This window comes from Lycium barbarum, chromosome 5 (assembly GCF_019175385.1).
Source record: "Lycium barbarum isolate Lr01 chromosome 5, ASM1917538v2, whole genome shotgun sequence".
Classification (NCBI taxonomy): Eukaryota; Viridiplantae; Streptophyta; class Magnoliopsida; order Solanales; family Solanaceae; genus Lycium; species Lycium barbarum.
The window spans coordinates 129,599,326-129,620,840 of NC_083341.1; the positions used below are offsets into that span (position 1 = coordinate 129,599,326).

Below are 21,515 nucleotides of genomic sequence, written 5' to 3' on the forward strand. Positions count from 1 at the left end.
CCTTTTTGGCTCCGACGTGTGCTTTTACGAACGCATCGGCGAGCATTTCGAAAGAAGTGATTGAATGCTCGGGCAGATGGTCGTACCAAGTCAATGCTCCTTTCGACAGAGTTTCCCTGAACTTTTTCAGCAACACGGATTCGATTTCATCTTCTTCCATATCATTGTCTTTTATAGCGCAGGTGTATGAGGTCACGTGTTCGTAAGGGTCCGTTGTGCCGTCATATTTCTGGATATCCGGCATTTTGAACCTCTTCGGGATCAATTTCGGAGCCGCACTCAGAGGAAAAGGCCTTTGGATGTTCCTCTTTGAATCCGGCCCTTTCAAAATAGGCGGAGCCCCCGGGATTTGATCCACCCGAGAGTTGTATGTTTCCACCCTTTTTTCGGTCGAGTCTACCCGTTTTGCCAATGTTTTGAGCATTCTTAGAACCTCGGTGGATGAACCAGCTCCAGACCCATTGCTTTCAACCATCCGTGCCTCATCTCTTCTGGGTTCAGCAACACCATTCGCCTTCTCCGGGGTCGTTTTATCTCTTCTGTTTTGCAACTGGGCTATTGCGATTCCTTGTTCGACAATCGCCACTCTCTGTTCCTGCAACATTTCAAAAATTAAACGTAAGTCAATATTATCATTCGGGGTATCCAGTTCTTTCCGGCCCTGTGTCTGGGACAAAGTAATTGAATTGTGAGTATTTAAAGGGTCAGTGGCCGGCTGGGCGGCATTCTCCTGGTCCACGGTGTTTTGTCGGTTGAGGCCCTCCCTCGAATTAACAGGGATAGGGTCAGCGGGGTTTGGTAATCCTCGTGGCCCGCTGTCTTCATTTTCGGCCACGATTTCGAGGTTGTTGACGTGACCAGATTGTCCACTGTTAGCCATTTTGTCCGTTTTCACAGAGAACGGATTTTTTCGATTCTGACGAGTAAGAGATGAGTGAGAGCAAAGACCACTATTATCCTAGCCCCATGGTGGGCGTCAAACTGTTTAGCCCAAATTTGGATAATCAATTAAATTTATGAGTGAGGTATAGGATATGTGGTAAAACTTTAATCTATTCTTTGATTGAGAGAAAATGGAATATAATCAACTGTGAATAATCTAGATAGTAGTTGATGGTCTGCGCTAAACGTATATGCTAATATGTTGAATATTGTTTGATTGCACAAATCTAAAGATGAACACAAATAATCCGGACCAAAATTTGATATTGAGAGAGAGAATTCGTATATATTTGCTATTACAAATGTTATAGAGTTCAAGAAGCCAACCCCTAAAAGTAAGATAATGACCCCTATTTATAGTTTTGCCTCATGGGCTTCATACAACGTAAGGCCCTAAAGAATAAAAAAAAATCCTAAAATGGATAAGGTTGATCGTACGGTCTGACATCCGTATGATTGGCAGTACAATGTGGCAGAACGGTATTGACGCGTGGCAATTGTGTAACGGATCACCCGGACCAACGGTCGCGATCAAACGGACCAACGGCCACGACCAAACGGACCAACGACCACGACCAACTCGGCTATGGAGAAACCGGACCAAATGATGCTCTTTCTTTTCTTCGGCTCAAGCACTCCTCCGGTCCAGAAAGAAAGTCTTCGTGCACGTACTTGTCCCTTTCTTCCCTCGGTCTTCGGTCTTACCGGTTTAACATATATCCGATTTTTACCGTATACAACATGCTTTTAGGGTTCGATGTTGGCATATCCTGAAAGACAAATCTATGCGGATCTAGATCCAAAGCGGACAATACCTGACCTAAGCTTAGGTTGTGACACTTAAACACTTGTATTCATACTCCAAACATGTCACATACATCATGACACATTTTCGCACTTTGGTAACACTTTAATAATGTCATTAGAATCATAATTGGGCCAAATAAGTGTTTAAAAATTAGGATTTAGGAGGATTTACATTTATAGTTTGGGCTTATTGTTATAAAGAAATAGTCAATCTGTTGGTCTTGCATCACCATTTACTCACTTTTTTTAGTTTATCCACGATATTTCTATTTAAGTCTATTAAAAATGAATGTCACATTTTTATATTGGAAGTTGATACTTTTGAGTTTTGATATGTAGCAAGAATCTTTCTTTCCTTATTTCTTAAATTCTTTGTCTTGTCAAATACCTATCATATAAATTGACACGAAACCTCCAAAGCTTTGTCATAGAACTTAAGGAAATTTCAGAACCCTACATGGATTTTTTTTTTCAAATCAGTTCTTTGGTTATACATTGAAATTATGTTTTGATTAATTTTTGAAGATGAGTTTCAGGTTTCATATCTAGATACAACTTCAATTTTTCAAAACCATTTTTCAACTTTAAATTTTAAAATTTCTTTTTCAAAATTTCAACCAAATTTAAGTCAAACGCTTACTTCATAGTTCATACTTCACATTCATGAGATGATGATTTCCCTAGTAGGAAATTTGGATTGGGAAAGGAACAGCCAGGATAGGCAACATTTATAATGACATGTTTGTTTCTTTTTCTTGTTCAAAAGGACAGGCCAACGAATAAATGAAAAAAGTGAATGAAAAATCATACTCCCCATGTCTTGTCAAGTAAAATATGATTGGTTGTAATTGCACATGTTTCAAGAAAAGAGTGGCAGACCGTGGCTCCCTTTTTCACCCTTCATTTTTCTTTCATTTTCAAACTTCCCGCTTGAAAAAGTTACCACTTGTCTCCACTTCCTTGTTTGGATTTGACAAAATCATAAGTTGGGCCCACTTTCAACTTCTTGGGCCTTTGGCCCATTCCCATGTTAAAACCAAAGCCCATATTTCCTCAAACTATGACTCTTATTTATATGTATTTATTTATATGTTGTATATACTGTGATAACAACCTGAAGTACTACTATTCTTGTACCTAGTAAAAACAAGAATGACAAATTTGGTATGCAAAGATCAATACTCCCTCTCTCCCCATTTATGTGGCACATTTTGAATTTCGAGAGCCAAACCAGCAAATATTGACTGTGTATACAAAGAATCTTTATGTTTTTTGAAATAAAATTTACACATTTGAAAACTACGTAAAAAGTACTGTAAGTGACAATTCAAAATATTTAAAAGATATAATAAAAATTGTGGTTAAAGAAATACTTGTTTGAATCTCGAAATTCGAAAAATGCCACATAAATTGGAACGGAGTAAATATTTTATTTCTGGTGTTAATATAGATATCGGTTTTTTGAATTTTGGAAAAAGATCTACATAGACAGAAACTAGAAAGAAATACTTAATGATGTTGTATACACACTTTTTGAATTTTGGAAAAAGATCTACATAGACAGAAACTAGAAAGAAATACTTAATGATGTTGTATACACACTTTTTTAACATTTTATACACCGGAATTGAATTTGTACTGGTCCTACCTCATCAAGCTTTTTGTCAGCAAGTTTTGATTTGAAAGAGTGCTTTTGTTGGACAGTGTTTGCATAGAAGTGTTTAAGAGCCTGCATAGAAGTGTTTAAGAGTTTGGTTGGATGGACTTAAAAAAAGCAGTATATAAGCTGAACCAAAAAAAAAAAGTTTGGGTAGCCCAATTTTTTTTTTTTTTTTTTTTTGGCTTATAAGCTACTTTTTCTAAGCTAAGCCAAACTGACCCAATTATTTTTTTGGACTTATTTAAGCACAAAATGGCTTATAAGTTGGCCAGTCAAATACTTAGAAAAGCTGAAAACAGCTTATCAGCTGTTTTCAGCAACTTATAAGCTAAGCCAAACGGGCTCTAAGTTGCATGCATTGGTTGTTTAAGTTGCATGCATAACATATATGTACATAGTAAGTGAGTATATTTACAGAACATGACGATACTTTTCAGTTTACAAAATATATTAATAGATTTGTTACAAAATCTATACGATTCAGGTAAATTAAAAAGAAATAAATAAAACACATTAAATAAACGTTTTCCTTATTTTATCTACTTTTCTCTTCCCATTCAAAATTAAGAGATATTGTTTCCTGATTTTCTCTAACTTTTGCTCTTTTATTTCATCTACTTTTCTCTTCCCATTCAAAATTAAGAGATATTGTTCCCTAATTTTCTCCAACTTTTACTCAAAAAGTCCATTCTAATTAGTAATTTTTATGTACAAAGTTCATACACCAGAAAACATATATGTATAATTTTTGTATGCAATATATATAACTGTATAACTTTGTTATAATTTTTATATATGAAACATGTATAGAAATCGTATGTGTATTTTGATTATGATAAAGTATATTTAAATTGTATAAAATATAATCAAAGTATGTATAAATTTTGAGAAAATATGTATAACAAATTTGGAATTGATGCAAACCAGATTCCATACAAAGTTCATACACCAGAAAATAAATTTGTATAAATTTTTGTATGCAATATGAATAACTGTATAAATTCGTTATAATTTTCATGTATGAAATATGTCTAAAAGTTGTATACTTGTATGTATATTTTGATTATGATAAAATACATATAAATTGTATAAAATCTTATCAAAGTCTGTATAAATTATGAGAAAGTATATATGTATAATAAGTTTTTTGATTGATACAAACCAGATTTCATACACATTTCATACATTAACTCATACCGAATTTATTCGCATTTCATACACATTGTACCGCATATATCTAAATGATATACAACAAATTTCATACACATTAGTTTTCATCATTTTTGAAAACTACAGTTTATATAATATATAAAGATTTCAAACACACAATGATCACACATATCTCAAAACGATACAAACCAATTTTTATATACAATTAATACACAGGTCAGTAATAATTGTTTTGAACATTTATTCTAGGAGAGAAGATGAATTTTAGGTCTGGAAATGGTGTCTATCATAGAAGGAGAGGGAGAGGAGAGGGAGAGGAGAGAGAGAAATCTTTTAAAAAAGTAGAAGAAGTTGATTGGTAACTATCCTAAAATTAAGCTCACATTTAAAATCAGATTCTTTTCCTTAAAAAAAAAAAGCCTAAAATCGTGGGATTCCATTAAATCAAAATTTGGTATAATTTGCAATTTTGTTGGTATGTTTTGTAAATAAGGAAAGGTATCCTTATGTTTTGTAATATAGAGTTTTAAGTAGTATTCTAAAGTCACTTTCCCTTGTTTAAAAATATGATACAGTCAGATCATTTATTAGGTAATTACAGGTAAATTTCTTCATATTCTTTAATTGGTACTCTGTTAAAAATGATAACTAAAATACCCCCAACGTTTGACCAAAATCTCAACTACACACCTAACCTTTGCGGGGGTCCTATTACCCCCTGGACAAATTTTTTCAGTATCAAAATGCCCCTTTTTTGCTGATGTGGCAGTCCAATCTGCCAACCCCCAAATATTAAATAGCGGTTGTCCACACGCGCTTGGCCCACGTGCCACGCGTTTAATTTCGTCTTATTTTTTATTAATTTCCCCCCTTCCTCCATCCATCTACTCTTCTTCTTCTTCAAAAAAAAAAAATCTCTCAATTTTTCATACTCCATTTTTAGTAAGGATCCGAAAACCCATACCCAATTCTCCTTCATCTTCATCAACATTATCATCATCATCATCATTATCTTCATTAGGAGTTGAAAAAATAAATTACACCAACTTCCTCAAATCTAATCCAAACAAACTCAAATGTGAAAGGAAGCTTCCTAACACCAAATAGAACAAAGTTCATCCATTAATTTGATCAAACAATCAAGAATTTAAAGAAACTCATTTGGTGTTCTTCATAGCTTTCTCCAAATTCCTAGCAATGGAGTTTAATTTTCTCTCCAAATCAACTCAAAGAATTAGTGCTTAAACAACTCCAACCAAGCAACAAGTAGCAACTCCAAACAAGCAACTTCCAATAAGATTTTCTTTAACAAGATTAGATTTTTCAACCTTGTTTTTTTTTCCAAATTTTTCGTTTTTTTTTCCTTCAAATTTTTCATTTTTTTTTCTTAAGATTTTCGTTTTTCGTTTAACAAGATTAGATTTTCGTGGGGGGTATTATTTTTATGTTTTATAAATTTATAATGGGTATTATTTTGACAAAAAAAAATGGAGATGGGTATTAAATAGGGTGAAGAAGAAGATGAAGTAGCCTAAAAATGGAGGGAGTTCAAAATTAATCTATGTGGCAGCTGAGTTGGCGCTCTAAAACACGTCAGATGCTGTTTTTTAAAGGCTGTCACGTGCCACTGGGCGGTGCATTCACGCTCTTGTCCACATCAGCAAAAAAGGGACATTTTGATACTGAAAAAATTTGTCCAGGGGGGTAATAGAACCCCCGCAAAGGTTAGGTGTGTAGTTGGGATTTTGGTCAAACGTTGGGGGATATTTTGAGTATTTTCTCGTTAAAATTCACCAATAATGTAAACAATATTTATACTACGCTATCACTAATTTGCCTGTATTACCCTCAAATATGGTTGGTTTTTTGGCATAACCATCTAATATTCGAAACCCACAGCCTGGCTAATTCAGATTTACGCAGTGTAGAGTTTATTAAAGGAAGCAACGGTCCCTATAAGCAGTTTCTCCAATTTGAGGGCTCAGGCCCTCAAATATGGTTTGATGGTAAGACTTTGTTACATTATTCTTAGTTTCTTTATTTATTTATTTAGTTGTACTTATGAGCATCTTTGCAACATATTCAAATACTTGACATAAAAATTTCTTCTTGTTAGAATTGAACAGATGGTCAGATGACATTAATCTCATAAAACAAAGCATGCAAAAGAATAGCATCCTCACGAACACAACTCTCCTCTCTTCACAAAGAGTATAACAACAAAAACAACATTACCCAGTGTATTCCCACAAGTGGGGTCTGGAGAGGGTAGAGTGTACGCAGACCTTAACCCTACCTTGGGAGGTAGGGAGGCTGTTTCCGAAAGAACATCGGCTAAGAGTATATACACAAGAATGTGCAACTAAACTTTTGTATCAAATACATAAAGAAAAGTTAAAAAAATGCCATACCTACAAATTGGATGACTTTCTCACTAATTTTGCTACATGAAAACTAGCTATAGTTAAATTTAAATCATTGAGAAATGGACACATCAGCGTCAAAAAAGATATACAAATGCACACAGCAAAGTAAATATAAACTACAAACTACAAATCAGATTCTAATGTCTTCTCAACCTTTTCCTCTGTTCTTCTGCTGATCCCTGGATGCTGCTAAAAAATAGAATTAAGTCTACACTTCCATAGCAAAGAGCAGAGAAGATCATAAAAATCCATCGGATAGCCTTCCTTAGCGTGCTTTACATAACAAATGCCCAGTTGCTACAAATTAGACATGATCTGGTGTGATGTTGTACTTCTCGCAGATATTTTGTCCATTTTCATTCCACCACTTTTCTGCCTCTTCCTCTGAGAAGCTTTTACGGCTGTAGAAAAGCACACGAAACTTCAGCAAGCACACCAAGATATATGTCTCAAGTCGAAGCAAAGTAACAAATATAGCACTAATTAAGATTTATCCTCAACGCATACAACTATGTGCAAGCATGATGCTTTATTTTTCATGTAGTATCCGTTTGATCTGTGATGGCACTTTTTAGCTAGAAGAAAGAATTATTCCATCTAATTTGGTGTCAAATACAGTTTTATGAAATTCAAATTTATAGCAACAGTGTGAAGGGCATGTAATAAACATTCACCCCGTTCATAGTTTATGGAAAGTCTTTCTTCTGTCACAAGGCAAATGAAACTTTTTAGATAGAATGCACATTTTTTGGACAAAGAAACAGTAGTCAACTGACAAGAGGAAAGATATTTATTCTTTTTTACCTCTTTTGACAATTCTGGTGAGTTAATTTCTCAAATGGTCACTCAACTAATAGTTACTTCTCATAAAGTCACATCTTTTCTTGATTACAATTTTCTTTAACAAAGAAAGTTACTTTCTGAGATAATAACTATTGGTTAACAGAGCATCTGAGAAGTCAAACCAAATTGTGGTAGAACCTAAAAAATGATACGTGCATGCAAATAAACGATCGTGGTATCAGTTGGCTTGACGAAAACAGACTAGTTGTGTATTATAGGAAGCACGATATAGTGATTAATAGGGCATGCACCTACGGCTATGATGAATACAAAACCGCGAACAGAGAAATTGCAGGCTAATTTTCCAATTCAGAAATCACATATTATTAGCTCTCATTGAAGCTTTTCAACGGAAAGGGTCAACTGCTGATTGGGTAGCTATTTCACTCCCTCAAAAATGAAACAGGTTAAAGGATAAGTACCTGAAACGAACTCGTTTCAGTTCATTGCCTCCATCAGGTAAGGAAATAAGATATAGATACACGCCTGGTTCAACTTGTAACATGCGCTCTGGCTTCTGCACTCTAGACTTCTTGGCTGAGACAGGAATACTAGAACTACCACTGCACTCGGTTAGGGTTGAGGTGGTTATACAACTACCATTAGAAGGACGGCTACAGTCAAACGATGTTTGTTCAACATTAAAATCTAAATTGCTGGTGGAGATCTGCTCTTCTGGAAGCCTTTCAGTCACCTCCTTCAGCTGTAGAAAATTGGATAGTCCATGCCATTAGAATACAGGTCATAGTAATAATGCACATCAGCAAAAATCTGCTCCCCCAATTTCACATTTTATTGAGTATCATTCACGGGTATTATCAACGAAGGGCATATTTGCTCAATTTCACATACTTTAAGTACATATTTGGCTCTTTTTCGCTTATTAATCTGCTAATTAGGTTAATCGGGGGATCTAGTTAACATAAGGGCATATTTGGACCAACTATTGAATGGTGAGAGCACATGTGAGCTAAATTATTAACAAAGGACATACTTGCTCAATTTCGAATACTTTAAGAGCATATTGGGACCTTTTCAAGTAAAAATACTATAGCTTTTCCGATAAACTGAGGCAAATTGAACTTACAAAATCAAAGAGAATTGTAATTGAGTGACAAGACTAGAAGACTTTCTTTTCCAGATGTAATTTCTTCTTGTTGGAGTTCTCCATTTTTTAGTCTTCTCAACTATCATTAAATTACTTTCCTCTGAGAGTGGAGAAGAGATGATTTTTTTTTTCCCCAACTAAATCACCTTAGAGCAATTTGTACTAGTTACTCATGAGCTAGTTAAGCTTATAAAGAAGGTGATTCATTTTATGTAGCGAGTATATCCAATGACTAGAAAATCTGAGATATTAACTAAATAACAAAAACTCAGAAGACATACTCTGTACGTCCGCTTTCTGAGAACTCAAATAGCTAACCAATGAATAATGAGAATCTTACAGGTCATGCATATGTCATGGAAATTTATGTCACAGCAAAAATCAATGAACAGAATATACTGTCGAATGAATAACGTATGCACTGCAATTTTCATACTACTAGATTGAGTTCCCCATGTTGGAACTAGCTTCAGTAAATGCTAATAGAAAATGAATTAATGCAAATGATGAGCGAATAGATACAAACATTTTCCCAGAGCAAGCAAAGTTTGATTTGGGCGTATGAGAATAATATAAGGCTATAAAAACTTGATTTAACTGAAGAAAGCAAAAATGGTTACAAAATCTTTATTTGCAACTATGCTAAAGTTGGAGATTACACGTCTAAATATAAAGAGAATCTAACCTGGGCAGTCAGAGACTTGATTACGTGTTTTGCAGCTCTTCTTTTCTCTGCTTCAATAGCTGCTTTTGCAGTAGCATCCTTTAGCTGCTTTGTCTTTCTCTCAAGTTCAGCTTCTAGAAGTTGAGATTTGCTTGCAAGCTCTTCCAACTACAAATATTTTTGAGTCTAGCTTAGCAGTGTGAAACTCTTTTTATCACTTTACTTAATTGCTCACAGAGGTTTGCTTCGAGAATATATAAACTATTGTGGATATTACTCGGGATCTACTCTTTAAACACTATTTAAAGGTAAACCAGAAATGAGAAACAGCATTAGTCCTTTTTGACGCATAAAATCAGCATGTAGTTTCTTGAAGCCTAGTTATCTCAATAACACAACTTGGATATACAGAAGAGGAATAACTGATGGTTATACAGAGAAGGAAGAGATTTTAGGAGGCAGAACAAAAAGAGACCTTTCTTTCCTAAGAAGAGCTTAATTCAATACTACAGCACTGTAGAAACCGTATAACATGGTGGAAATATAGTGGCAAATGGATAATGAATAATTCTATTGCAGCATCAGTTTCTCGAGAATGGCATATGAGATGGAAAAAGGCAAACATATATTAGAGAAAATTGGTTGAAAGTTAGACACACTTCAAACTCAGTGAACTGAGATTGGAAGAATTGTTAAGTTAAAATAAGGACTGTAATGACTGAGTAACTTAACACAAATTCTAGATAGAAGTCAAACAAAAATATTAATCATTTAGCAACTGGCTGTTTGTTTTAGCACCTCATGAACTTAAAGGCAAAAACACTTACTAGCAGAGTGATTAATAATATTGATATTCAAACAAGGAACACAGATTTATTATTGGCAAGAAGCCATAAAGAGATATAGAGTTGAGAAAACACAAGCAATAGGATTTAGCATGAAGAAACTGGAAAATCATTTCACTGCATAAAAATAACTCACCCGTGCCTTTAGTTGTTTGACCTCCTGGCTTAAGCTATCACTAACAGGCTTCGAATTATCTACAACTACTTCAGTGGTACGAACAGGAGGATATGGAGGTGGTATTGCAGGCCACAAAGGAGATGTCGACTGAGAGACAACTCTAGTACTTGGAAGAGAGGTTGAGAAGAGACTTTTTGAAACTCGAAATGGACTTATCGGTGATTTGGGTAAGGAAAAGCTTTCCCTTGGAGCATTTTCATTTTGAAAAGAAAATGCACGGTTCTCATATTGATCAACCCTGGAAGTTCTTCCCTGAGCACGGTTGAATGAGTCAGAAGATGAGAGTCTGGATGTATGACCTAGTAATTTATCTGTCTGCTCATTTGCCTTATAAAGTGCATTTCCTGTTTTGACTTTTGGAACTCGAGACAAACATTCTGATTCTATTGTCTTCTGTAACTTGTCAAAACAATCATCACAGACACGATATGGCTTGTTTGTGCTTGGGGCTAATGATGCTTTAAGTGATTTTTGGCTGCTGCATGCTTTGCAAAAGACAAACCCACAATTGTAACAATTGTGACGTTTCCTTCTGAAATTGAAAGGGATACGACATCCAAAACATACAGAATTATCAGCACTTAATGCCCAATTGTGAACACAAATAGCAGCACTAAAATTTGAGCCACACACTATTCTCTTTACTTGTTTATCCCTCAAAACATCTACTAAGGTAGGCACACACTTATCCTCACAGCCTCCATGACCAAGTTGTCCGTTTTCACCCTTTCCCCATGTATAAACTTCGCTTTTCGAAGTCAAAACTGCAACATGATGTGAACCACAAGAAATTTCCTCCACAGTACTGTCAGCGATATTACCTTCTACACAAATTGGAGACATTCCGTTAGCTAGAGGGCAACCAAGTTGGCCATAAACAGTACTACCCATTGTATATACTCGGCCTGAAGTTGTCAAAGCAACCGTCATGGCATAGCCACAGGCTACCTGACTGAAACTTTTGTCAACCAATGCTGCTACACTCTCGGGAGTTAGTCTCGGTTTATTATCACCATGTCCTAATCGCCCTTTATCTCCATCCCCCCAGGTGAATAGTGTTCCAAACGGAGCATCAGATGGTCCAGAATCCAATCCACAAACTAGTTCAACAATAGCAGCAGTGTGCCAAACACCACAAGCAACTTTGAGTGTCCTCAATCCATTGAAAGTTTCCACCTCTCTCGGAGTAATAGATCCAGAACGATCTCCATGACCTAACGTCCCAAAAGTTCCATCTCCAAATGTAAACAAGCGGCCGGCAGATGTTATGAGAGCTGTATGCCAAGGCCCACAGGAAATCTGAGACACTCTTAAACCTTCCATGAGGCCACGTACTTTCTTTGGGATCCAGTGACTGACTTCGCTTCTGTGTCCAAGCAAGCCCGAACTTTTAGCACCGTCACCCCAAGTGTATAGATCCCCAGAGGATGTAACAGCACATGAATGATATTCCCCACATGCAATCACCTCAACATTCATTCCTCTGAGATTGCTAATGAGTTTGGGATGTGAAACGTCAGTTTCGCCCCCATGCCCCAGCCTGCCCCCTGCTTCTTCACCCCAGCTGAATACCTCTCCTTGTTTTGTGACTAACATAGCATGCCTATTACCACACACAATATTCTGAACATCAAGTACCACGCTTGACTCTAGTGACCTGGGAATATAAGATGGTTTTCCAATTCTGTGCTTGCCGCCACTTAATAGGCCATTGCCAGTGCCTTCTCCCCAAATGAAGACATCTCCTAGGCCATCAAAGTCTTCAAGGCAAGAACCTTGGCTGGATGAACTTACAGCACTAGATAAACTAACTCGAAATGTATCAGCTGTTGAACTTCGAGCATTAGAGTTGTCAACCGCTCCAGCAGACAACGAGCTAAGATTAAAGGCAACTGTTTCAGCAAGCGTAGGACCCTTGCCAGTTGCAGTGTATGAAACAATGTCAGCATAGGCTTTTCCAAGCCTGCTCGGAGGTAGACTCTCGTTTCTCTGATTGTCTCCTTGATCCTGAGGCAAAAAGATAAGTTATACAACGTTCATGAATCAGTTGGAGAGGAGAGAAAGGATGAAACACATATCTGAAGGGGGTTGATTTCTCAGATGGTCTCTCAACTAATAGTTATTATCTCAGAAAGTTACCTTTCTTCTTGATACCAATTTCCTTCAACAAAGAAAGTGGCTTTCTGAGATATAACTATTAGTTGAGTGACCATATGAGAAGTCAACTCCAACTGAAGGTACAACAGAATGCCAACATACAGTAGATGAAGTTGATGTGGTATGTGGACTATCAGAAGACACAGTTTCACTTCTTGTGTCATTTTTTCCTTTGCGAGAGCGTCCCCGCGTAATTATTGCCTTCAGCCCAGTAATCCAAACCTCAGCTTCATCTTTGTCTTTACAGATCTACACAGAATTATCATTAGAGTTCTAGAATTTTTTTTAAAGACTCGTGAAAATCAAAATGTCATTTTTCACGACCGGAAAAGAACACTTATTTTCATTGAGAAGAAAAATCAGAAACCTACCAAGTCCAAAGATCTGTCGTTCCAGATGAGAGAAAATGATTGATACTCCTTTTCAGGTCGAGGATACCGCTGGAATATTGCCTGAGGAGGAGAAAATTATCGCTGATTTAGTCAGCCACTTGAAACTAATAAAGGCCCAGCACAAGAGGAAGGGGAATATATAACCACACAGAAAAAAAAATCTAAATTTGACAAGTAAGATTAGCAATGCCCTTGTGAGGTCCTTTATCAGGGAAGAAAGTTGACGGAATACTGAAACTCACAGTTCTCTGTCCAGGAATGATCCTTGAAACATGACACAGTTCAAGCTGTTTTTCTTCTTTGTCGTGGTACCATATCAATGCAGATTCGTCCTGAAACATATAAAAGAAAGCCCGTAGTGAAACAGTATAAAAACAACTTGTAATAAGGTTTTACAAGCAATCAAGGAAACATTAGTACTTAATGAAAGGGATATTCAACATTAAGTTTAGTTCTTGAATTTTTCCTGGCCCTAGGATCTCAATCAATTTGTAATCTTGTCACATACTGATTGTTTGTTCTCCAGGATGGCATTGATGATCATGTAATATATTAAGAAGAAATCCTCTATATTGCAAAATGGTTAGAGGATGAAACAAAAACCGAATCGTGTGAACAAAGGTGAAACAGCACGTGAGAAGATGTAATACTTCTTAAGTCCCAACTTAATCTTTCAATAAAGATCAATAAAACTAGATGTTAAATTCATTACGCAAATAATAAGGGAGTCCTGAACATCAAACAACTTCTAATCTTTGACAAAATGTTCAAATAAGGATGAAACCAGAAAATGCAAATGTGGTGGCACTCCTAAACTTTTGTAGTATCCAACAGATGTCACTAAATCATTCTCAACGAGAATGTTGTCTATCTATTTTTAACCAGAGTGGCAAGGCATAGCAATAAACCTTGATATCAAGATTTTGAGAGAACAAGGATTTGAAAGCATATTTTGAAAATGAGATAACTAAAGAACTCACATTAGAAAGGCGAAAAGGACAGAACTTGGGTTTTCCTCTGCGCCCATACTTCAGCAGATTTGCTCCTTTCTTAAGTGCTGCAATGGCCTTCAAAATGAAACAAAGCCAAGAAAAAAAAAATAACAAGCAGAAATCGATTAAGCTTAATAACTACATACAGGGAAATAATACATCATTTTGCATTCCCTAAATCTAGAACCTCATAATTACTCTACAGTACAATCAAACCTCTCTATAACAACCATCCTTTATAACAACATTTCACTATAACGGCCAAGTTTTCTTTGAATCCGATTTTTTACATCATGTTACATCATATGTTCTCTATAATAATATCTCATTATAACAACCAAAAAATATCCGAACAAACGACGTTGTTATAGAGAGGTTTGACTGCAGTTTGGCAAATTTAAAAAAAGGAAGGAAAATAAGTACCTGATCAATGTCCCTATCAGCAAGACTAGACCTTTGGAAATCAGCCATTCAAGTGGTAATACTATTAGGTGAAAACCCCCAACTGTTGAACCAAAACCCATCTGAAAAACCACAGGGAAAAGTCTCCCCCCTACTAGTATACCCCATATACAACCAATCCCCTCAGCTACAAATATAACACCCAATTCCTTCATCTATCCCATTATACAACTCAAAATTTCTTAACAAAACATTTTCTTGTTCAAAATGCACATAAAAACCAATCAACATTCAACTCCCCAGCAGCTCAAATCAGTCATTCACTCCTACAATAACATGAAATCCCAAATATGTCACCATTTTGAACATTCAAAAAATTCCAAAAATCTTCAGAAAAATTTCAATAAATCCAAGAAATGTAGATAATTTAATCCTACAACAAAAGGGTCGTATTATACCTTCTTTTTCTTGCAATTCTGATGAGCCAAAAAAGTCTTTTGGGAGCTCAAACCAATATCGCAAGAAATGGATACAAACATGCAAAAAATGAATGTATTTGAGAATGAAGAAAGAAAAATGCTTTCTTGAAATTGAAACCTTTGTTGTTTCAATCTTGAAATAAAAAAAAGGGGTTTAAAAGTAATAATAATATCAAAATTTTTAAGGAAAAGAGTTCCTTCGTGCGTGCCTCAACGTTATTTTGGTTGTTGTCTGTACCTATGATCTATGTTTTATAGTATTACTTTATTTATTGTTATTCCTGTTTTCTGGTAATTTTCAATCTATGTCAGCAACCCGACAAAGTTGTACCAACTTGGTACTCGATGATTGTGATGTTTGGTTTTGTCTTTTTGACAAATAAGGACAAAAAGTATAGGTATTTATATATTTGAGACTCTATTAGTCAAAAAAGAGAATTCTAATACATTACTTTAAAATTAAATATCTTCCTTTAATCAAATCATCTTTGCTTCTTCGTCAAAAAGAAAAAGAAAAAGAAACTAAACGCCCTTTTTGTTTCTTTTCTAGAAAAAAATATATCTGATTATGTCCCAAGATTCTTTATTTTTCAAATATTATCGTTTTAAATAGGGAATATGGAATTCTTATATTAATTCCCATTCTAAATTGAAATATATTTTCTAATAAGTTCATCATAAGTCTTAGTAAGTATTTCTTATGTACTTTGTATTGTTGTACTAATAATTAAGTCAAGTTGCGGAATCAGAATTATGACAAGGTTATTTTTAAAAAGGGAAAAGGGTCAAATACACCCATCTACTTTAGTTTAATGGTTAAATATACCCTTCATTAGTCAAAGTAGATAAACATTTTTTTTGGTAAATAAAGTAATTTTATTACCAAAGTGCAGCGTTTACAGCTCAAGACATCAACAAAATAGACGAGAATCAGAAAACTCTGGGATCTGGACATCTTCCCAGTCCCAGTTGCATCGCCTAGTCTTAAAACATATTGTTGGTCCATCTATCTGCCACGGTCTTACCCGGTAGTAGCTCACAAGTCCCTTACTGTTTAGTACCTCCTTTCATCATGGATAGAAATTTAGTTTGTCTAGCTTTTTCGCTAGCTTCGACTTCATCCTACCTCGCGCGCAAATCTGTTGAATTATCCCTCTCACTAGCTGCTCAGCAGGTCTTCTCTTGGACTGAAAGATGCACTGGTTCCTCTCGTGCCATACTTGATACACGCACCCAGTCAGCGCCATTTTGTAAATTTCCTCCCCCGGTCTTCTGCCCTTAATATGACTACATGCCCAAGTCAATTCATGGTTCCAGGTCATTGCTTATCTATGAATTCCTTGCCATACCAGCAGTTTGTTCCATACGCCTGCAGCATAAGCACATTCAAAAAATAGATGGTTGATGGATTCATCATTTCCATCGCACAGTGGACATACTACGTCATTTGTCATGCCTCATTTCTTTAGTCTGTCCCTAGTGGCCATGGGCAGCGAGATTGAAAATAAATAGCCATCTAGGAAGTCCTTCATTGTGACAGAATATTCTCCACCAGTGCACTCTTGGAGCTTCACCCTTCAACTTTTGATACATTGCTTTAATAGAATAGTACGGCATAGCAATGAATTCATCTGGCCTTATACCCACTGCTTCTATATATTTTTTTGCCTTAAGAATTTTCCTTATCATCCATGAGGCCTGTTTTACTTCCTTCTCCCACAGATTCTTATGTTTCCCATAGTATGTGTGCACCCATTGAACCCAAAGCTTATCCTTCTTGCTGTGTAGGTTCCATAGTAGCTTGGTTATGGATGCTCTATTCCATATTGTAATGTCAAGAACATTCCATCCCCGGCTTCTTTAGGGCCGCATATTTTGTCCCAAGCTAGTAGAGCCTTTTTTGATACATCTATACCCCATGTCCACAAAAAGGTTCTGCAGATTGCTTCAATCATTTTTATCACTTTCTTAGGCAGCACGAACAGCTGGGACCAAAAGACTTGTATAGAGATGAGGACACTCTTTAGCAGTTGCATTCTACCAGTGTAAGACAGAAACTTGGTAGTCCAAGAGGTAATTCTTCCCAACATCTTTTCAAGTAGGGGCTGGTATTGGACTACAAATATTCTTTTAGCGCAAAGAGGGACTCCGAGATACTTTATTGGTAATTCACCCTTAGGGATACCCAAGAAGCACAGTATTCTCCTTTGTTCTTCATTAGGAACACCACCAAAATATATGGAGCTCTTGTCTTTATTTGCAATAAGCCCAGAGACGCTTGAAAACTCCTGGAATATTGTACATCAACTGCACAGACCCCAAATCTCCCCTTGAGAATAGTAATAGATCATTCGCGAAACCCAGTTGTATTATTTGCATCTTTTCACATCTCGGGTGGTAATTGAAGTTTTGGATGTGTTGTAGTTGCCTCAAGTTTCTGCTCAAATAGTCCATTGCAATGACAAACAGAAAGAGGGATAATGGATTTCCTTGCCTTAGGCCTTTCTTTGCTGGGAAAGGAGCACTGGGAGTACCATTGATAATTATAGAATATGACACTGTGGTAACACATGTCATTATCCATCTGATGAAACTAGCAGGAAAATTCATACCATTTAGCACCTGCTCCAAGAAACTCCATTCTACCGAGTCATATGCTTTTTGCATATCTAGTTTAATCATACATCTTGGTGATAGCCCCTTTCTTCCCTAGCCTTTAACCAGTTCCTGACTCATGATTATATTATCGGATATCAATCTCCCAGGTACAAAGGCTGCTTGACATTTGTCTATCAACCCATCCATTACCTCCTGTAATCTGCTAGTAAGTATTTTGGATATTATTTTGTAAAGTACTGTGCAGCAAGATATTGGCCTGTATTCCTTGATGGTCAGAGGATTCTTCACTTTGGGTATTAGAGTGACAGAGGTACAGTTGATAGCTCTGTACATCACTGATGTGCTGAAAAATTCTTTGACGGCTTGATTGATATCCCCTCCCGTTATAGACCATGTCCTTTTGAAGAATAGAGAATTATATCCATCACAGCCAGGTGCTTTAGAGCATTCTATGTTGTTCATTGCTTGATGTATCTCATCACTGGTGACAGGCCTGATAAGTTGTAGTTGTTGAGCTCTATTCAACATAGGACCATTCTTCATGATATCGGGCCTTATAGCATGTATTTGATTGTTTGCAGCCCCAAGAAGACCCTTGTAGAAACTCAGTATTTCATCTTCTATCCCCCGGGCATCTTGTATTATATCTCCTGCGGCATTCTTTAGAGATTTTATACTATTCTGTGCATATCTGTTCTTCATACACGCATGGAAGTATGTTGTATTGGTATCCCCCATTTTAAGCCACTGGCATCTTGATTTCTGCATAAATATACTTTCCTCTACATTGCTCTATTTCTCTAGTTGGATTTTTAGATCCTTTTCAATATCAAACAGGCTCGTATCATGTGTCACACTCCTCATTTGCTCCTGCGTGTCTTGCAGCATTGCTCTCACTTCATTCACCTTTGCACTTACTTTGTAAGAGTCAGTCCCTGCGAGTTTTTTCAAGCTCCGCTTTCATCATTTTCAACTTTTGCCAAACCTTTTGCATACCAGTACTTGCCATCGGCTTTGCCCAAATTTTCTGAACTGTCACCTGGAACTCAGGAAAATCAGCCACATAGTTGAAGAATATGAAAGGTTTGGGACCGCCATCTGTACAATTATTAAACTGAATTCCAAGGGGCGTGTGATCAGAGAATAGTGGGTCCATTACCATGACTTCCAGCTGCTTCATAGTATTCATCCATGCTGCATTGACAAGGGCCCTATCTATTTTGCTATGTATATGAGAATTATTCCATGTGAACTCTCGCCCAATATATTTGAGTTCCGCCATATGGGTATCGCACAGAAATTCCTTGAAATCCTGTACTTCATTGTCCTGTATTTGGTTACCATGTATCCTGTCATCCTGATCAAGTACTGAGTTATAATCTCCAATGGCTATCCAGGCTTGAGTAATGTTTTGGTTTAACCCCTTCAGTTCATTCCATATTCCTCTTCTATCTTGTATTGTATGCAACCCGTAGACTGCTGTAAATAAGAATCTCAGCCCAGTAGAGTGTATGTAAATCTCCCCATGTATCAACTTACCATGTTCATGCAACTTTCGAAAATCCACCAAGTTTGGGTTCCATAATATCCATATCCTGCCTTTGGGACACGAGTTGTAGTTATTGCACCAGCTCCAACCAGGTACCAGCTTCTTGATGAGCTTATCAGCTCTTATTTCCTTTACTCTATGCTCTACTATGGCAATTACTCCTACTTTATTCTCTTTAATAAAGACTTTAAGCTCTCTATGCTTATAAAGCTTATTTATGCCTCTAACGTTCCATGTAATCACTTTCATGTAGGATTATGGTTCGGGGGTGGATCATCACTGGGCCCTTCCTTACTACACTGGCCAGTTTCCGGCGCAATATTGGTACTGCCCTCCGGATGTAGTGGACTAAATCCATTTGGAGACGTGACACCCATAGTATCTTCTCTGCTTGTTTGGATATTTTTTACCGTTCCTTTAGCTGCTTGCCATTCTTCTTTGTGGGATTGGTTCATTTTTTGTTGTGGAATAGTTGCTTTCTTTCCAACCTCCTTGTTCTGTTGTCCCAACTGCTGCTGGCCTTGCACACCGTGTATCTGCCTGTTTATATTAGGATCCTCTGCACCTTCCCTTGACCGCCATTGTTGCTGTTTCACTATAGGTGCTCTCCTCAGATGTGGTGCTTGTTGTTTAGCCTCCATTTGCTTACACACATGCCCAGTTTCATACATTTGCTGCAGTAAAGAGGTTTCCAGTCATAAGCGACCACCTGATCAAACATTTTACCACTTGGGTTCTTCACTCTTACTGTATTCGGGAGCGGTATAGTGACGTCCATTTCGACCAGAATCCTAGCGTAGGATATCCTTTCCTTGTTCGTAGTACATTCATCCGCGTACAATGGCTCACCTAATCCACTCCCAATCCTACCAAGAGACTCCATTCCCCAACAACTGAGTGGTAAGTTTGGTAATTTCACCCATAGAGGAATGGTTTTCAGTATTTCATCACTGAAATTGAACTCTGCAGTCCACGCTTTGGTTATCACTGGTTTGCTACCCATTGTGTGAGGCCCTGAGAATAGCACTGCATCTCTGTCTTCAATGGAATTGAATTTCAGAATGAAATACCCGTCATTATGATAGTAAGCAATGGGCTTCGATGCAAAATTCCATTGGCTTGTTACAAACCTCTCCAGCGCCCCAAAGCTGGGTGAATCTCCAACAACATACAAGATCAGCGAATTTCTCCATTTTTCAGCTTCCTTTTCCACTTCGGCCTCTTCCAGCTCGACAACTTTAACTCCATTAATTATTTTCGGGGCTTTATAGCTAAGAGTCATACCTTTTTTGGAGAATCTATTCCCTCCTACCATGCTTGCCCAAGAACGATTAGTTTCATTCCCAGCAAGAGGAGTTTGATTTAGCTCTAATTTCTTTTTTGCTGCCTCCGATTGGCCATCATCCCTATCCAATACCACTTTATTCGTTTGATTTTCCCCTATTGTATTACTGACTATACCTGGGTCTGCCGCCACCAAAGTCATAGGTTTTGGGCTGGCCTCAGATCTTTGCTTTCCCCCTTGTACTGGCACGGGTATTGGCTGCGCCGGCGGAGTACGAGGTGCTCCCCGACTCTGTTGTAATGACGACCACAAAATCTCGATTACCATCTCGCTCTCCGTTGCTACTTTCCCTAGGCCGAGCTTCGCAGTTATCGCTGCTATTTCCTAGCTCGTATTATTCGCATCTTTCTTTGGCCGGCCCCGAGCCATGGCCGATGGTCGATAAAGGGTTCAGACGGCTCAGTCTAGAGAGGGTTTTCTAGAGAGAGGATTTTTAGAGAGAAAAAGAGTTCCAAAAGCAGATAAATATATTCCTTCTGTTAGTCAAAGTAAATAAATATACCCCTTTCGTGAAAAAACTAAACAAATATACCCCTCAGTTGACAAAATCCCCAATTCCACCATTAATTACCCGATTTAACTTAAAAAAATCCATGTCCGACCCACCTCAACCCGCAAATTAAATTCTTTCCACCCAAATATACTCACCACCATTACAACCGACCCAACACAACAACCACCACCATCGCCACCACTGTTTAGCACTCCCCCTTCCCCTTACCCCCTAAACAGTTCCGACAACTACCACTTTTTCCTTCATTCTTTTTTTTTATCCACCTTAGACCTTAGTTATTGAAAAGTTAAAGAAAAAAATGAAAAGAAGTCCTAACGTTTTTTCTGGAAACAGACAAGGAAGTACAGAATAAAAAAAGAAATAAAAAGATTAAAGAAAAAATAGAAAAAGGTAAGAGAAAGAGAAAGGAGAATATTACAGAAG

At 37.0% G+C, this 21,515-nt stretch overlaps 2 protein-coding genes across 2 annotated transcripts; both read right to left on the reverse strand.

Moving 5' to 3' along the window:
- Positions 1-6,936: 6,936 nt before the first annotated feature.
- On the reverse strand, positions 6,937-15,290 carry LOC132641543 (PH, RCC1 and FYVE domains-containing protein 1-like). The gene is made up of 10 exons (XM_060358582.1): positions 15,045-15,290; positions 14,608-14,912; positions 14,173-14,259; positions 13,435-13,524; positions 13,172-13,252; positions 12,903-13,049; positions 10,602-12,650; positions 9,642-9,788; positions 8,271-8,551; positions 6,937-7,406 (listed from the first exon to the last, which is right to left on the reverse strand). The coding sequence occupies exons 2-10, from the start codon at positions 14,653-14,655 to the stop codon at positions 7,310-7,312; spliced, it is 3,027 nt and encodes a 1,008-aa protein (XP_060214565.1). The 5' UTR covers positions 14,656-14,912; positions 15,045-15,290; the 3' UTR covers positions 6,937-7,309.
- A 1,580-nt stretch (positions 15,291-16,870) lies between these two features.
- On the reverse strand, positions 16,871-18,422 carry LOC132639795 (uncharacterized). The gene is made up of 3 exons (XM_060356213.1): positions 17,787-18,422; positions 17,494-17,658; positions 16,871-17,353 (listed from the first exon to the last, which is right to left on the reverse strand). Exons 1-3 carry the CDS (start codon positions 18,420-18,422, stop codon positions 16,871-16,873), a joined length of 1,284 nt encoding a protein of 427 aa, XP_060212196.1.
- Between the last annotated feature and the right edge of the window lie 3,093 nt (positions 18,423-21,515).

What these genes read in the sequence shown, in the direction of transcription:
- LOC132641543 (XM_060358582.1), bottom strand. Translation starts at nt 14,655, where the DNA reads ATGGCTGATTTCCAAAGGTCTAGTCTTGCTGATAGGGACATTGATCAG. An exon ending in CTGATAGGGACATTGATCAG is followed by an intron (nt 14,260 to 14,607) that starts GTACTTATTTTC and finishes TTCATTTTGAAG; the next exon opens with GCCATTGCAGCACTTAAGAA. An exon ending in TCAAACAACTAAAGGCACGG is followed by an intron (nt 9,789 to 10,601) that starts GTGAGTTATTTT and finishes AAATATTTGTAG; the next exon opens with TTGGAAGAGCTTGCAAGCAA.
- LOC132639795 (XM_060356213.1), bottom strand. Translation starts at nt 18,422, where the DNA reads ATGGGGGATACCAATACAACATACTTCCATGCGTGTATGAAGAACAGA. An exon ending in TAATCATGAGTCAGGAACTG is followed by an intron (nt 17,659 to 17,786) that starts GTTAAAGGCTAG and finishes TTTTCCTGCTAG; the next exon opens with TTTCATCAGATGGATAATGA. An exon ending in TATTTGAGCAGAAACTTGAG is followed by an intron (nt 17,354 to 17,493) that starts GCAACTACAACA and finishes ACAATATTCCAG; the next exon opens with GAGTTTTCAAGCGTCTCTGG.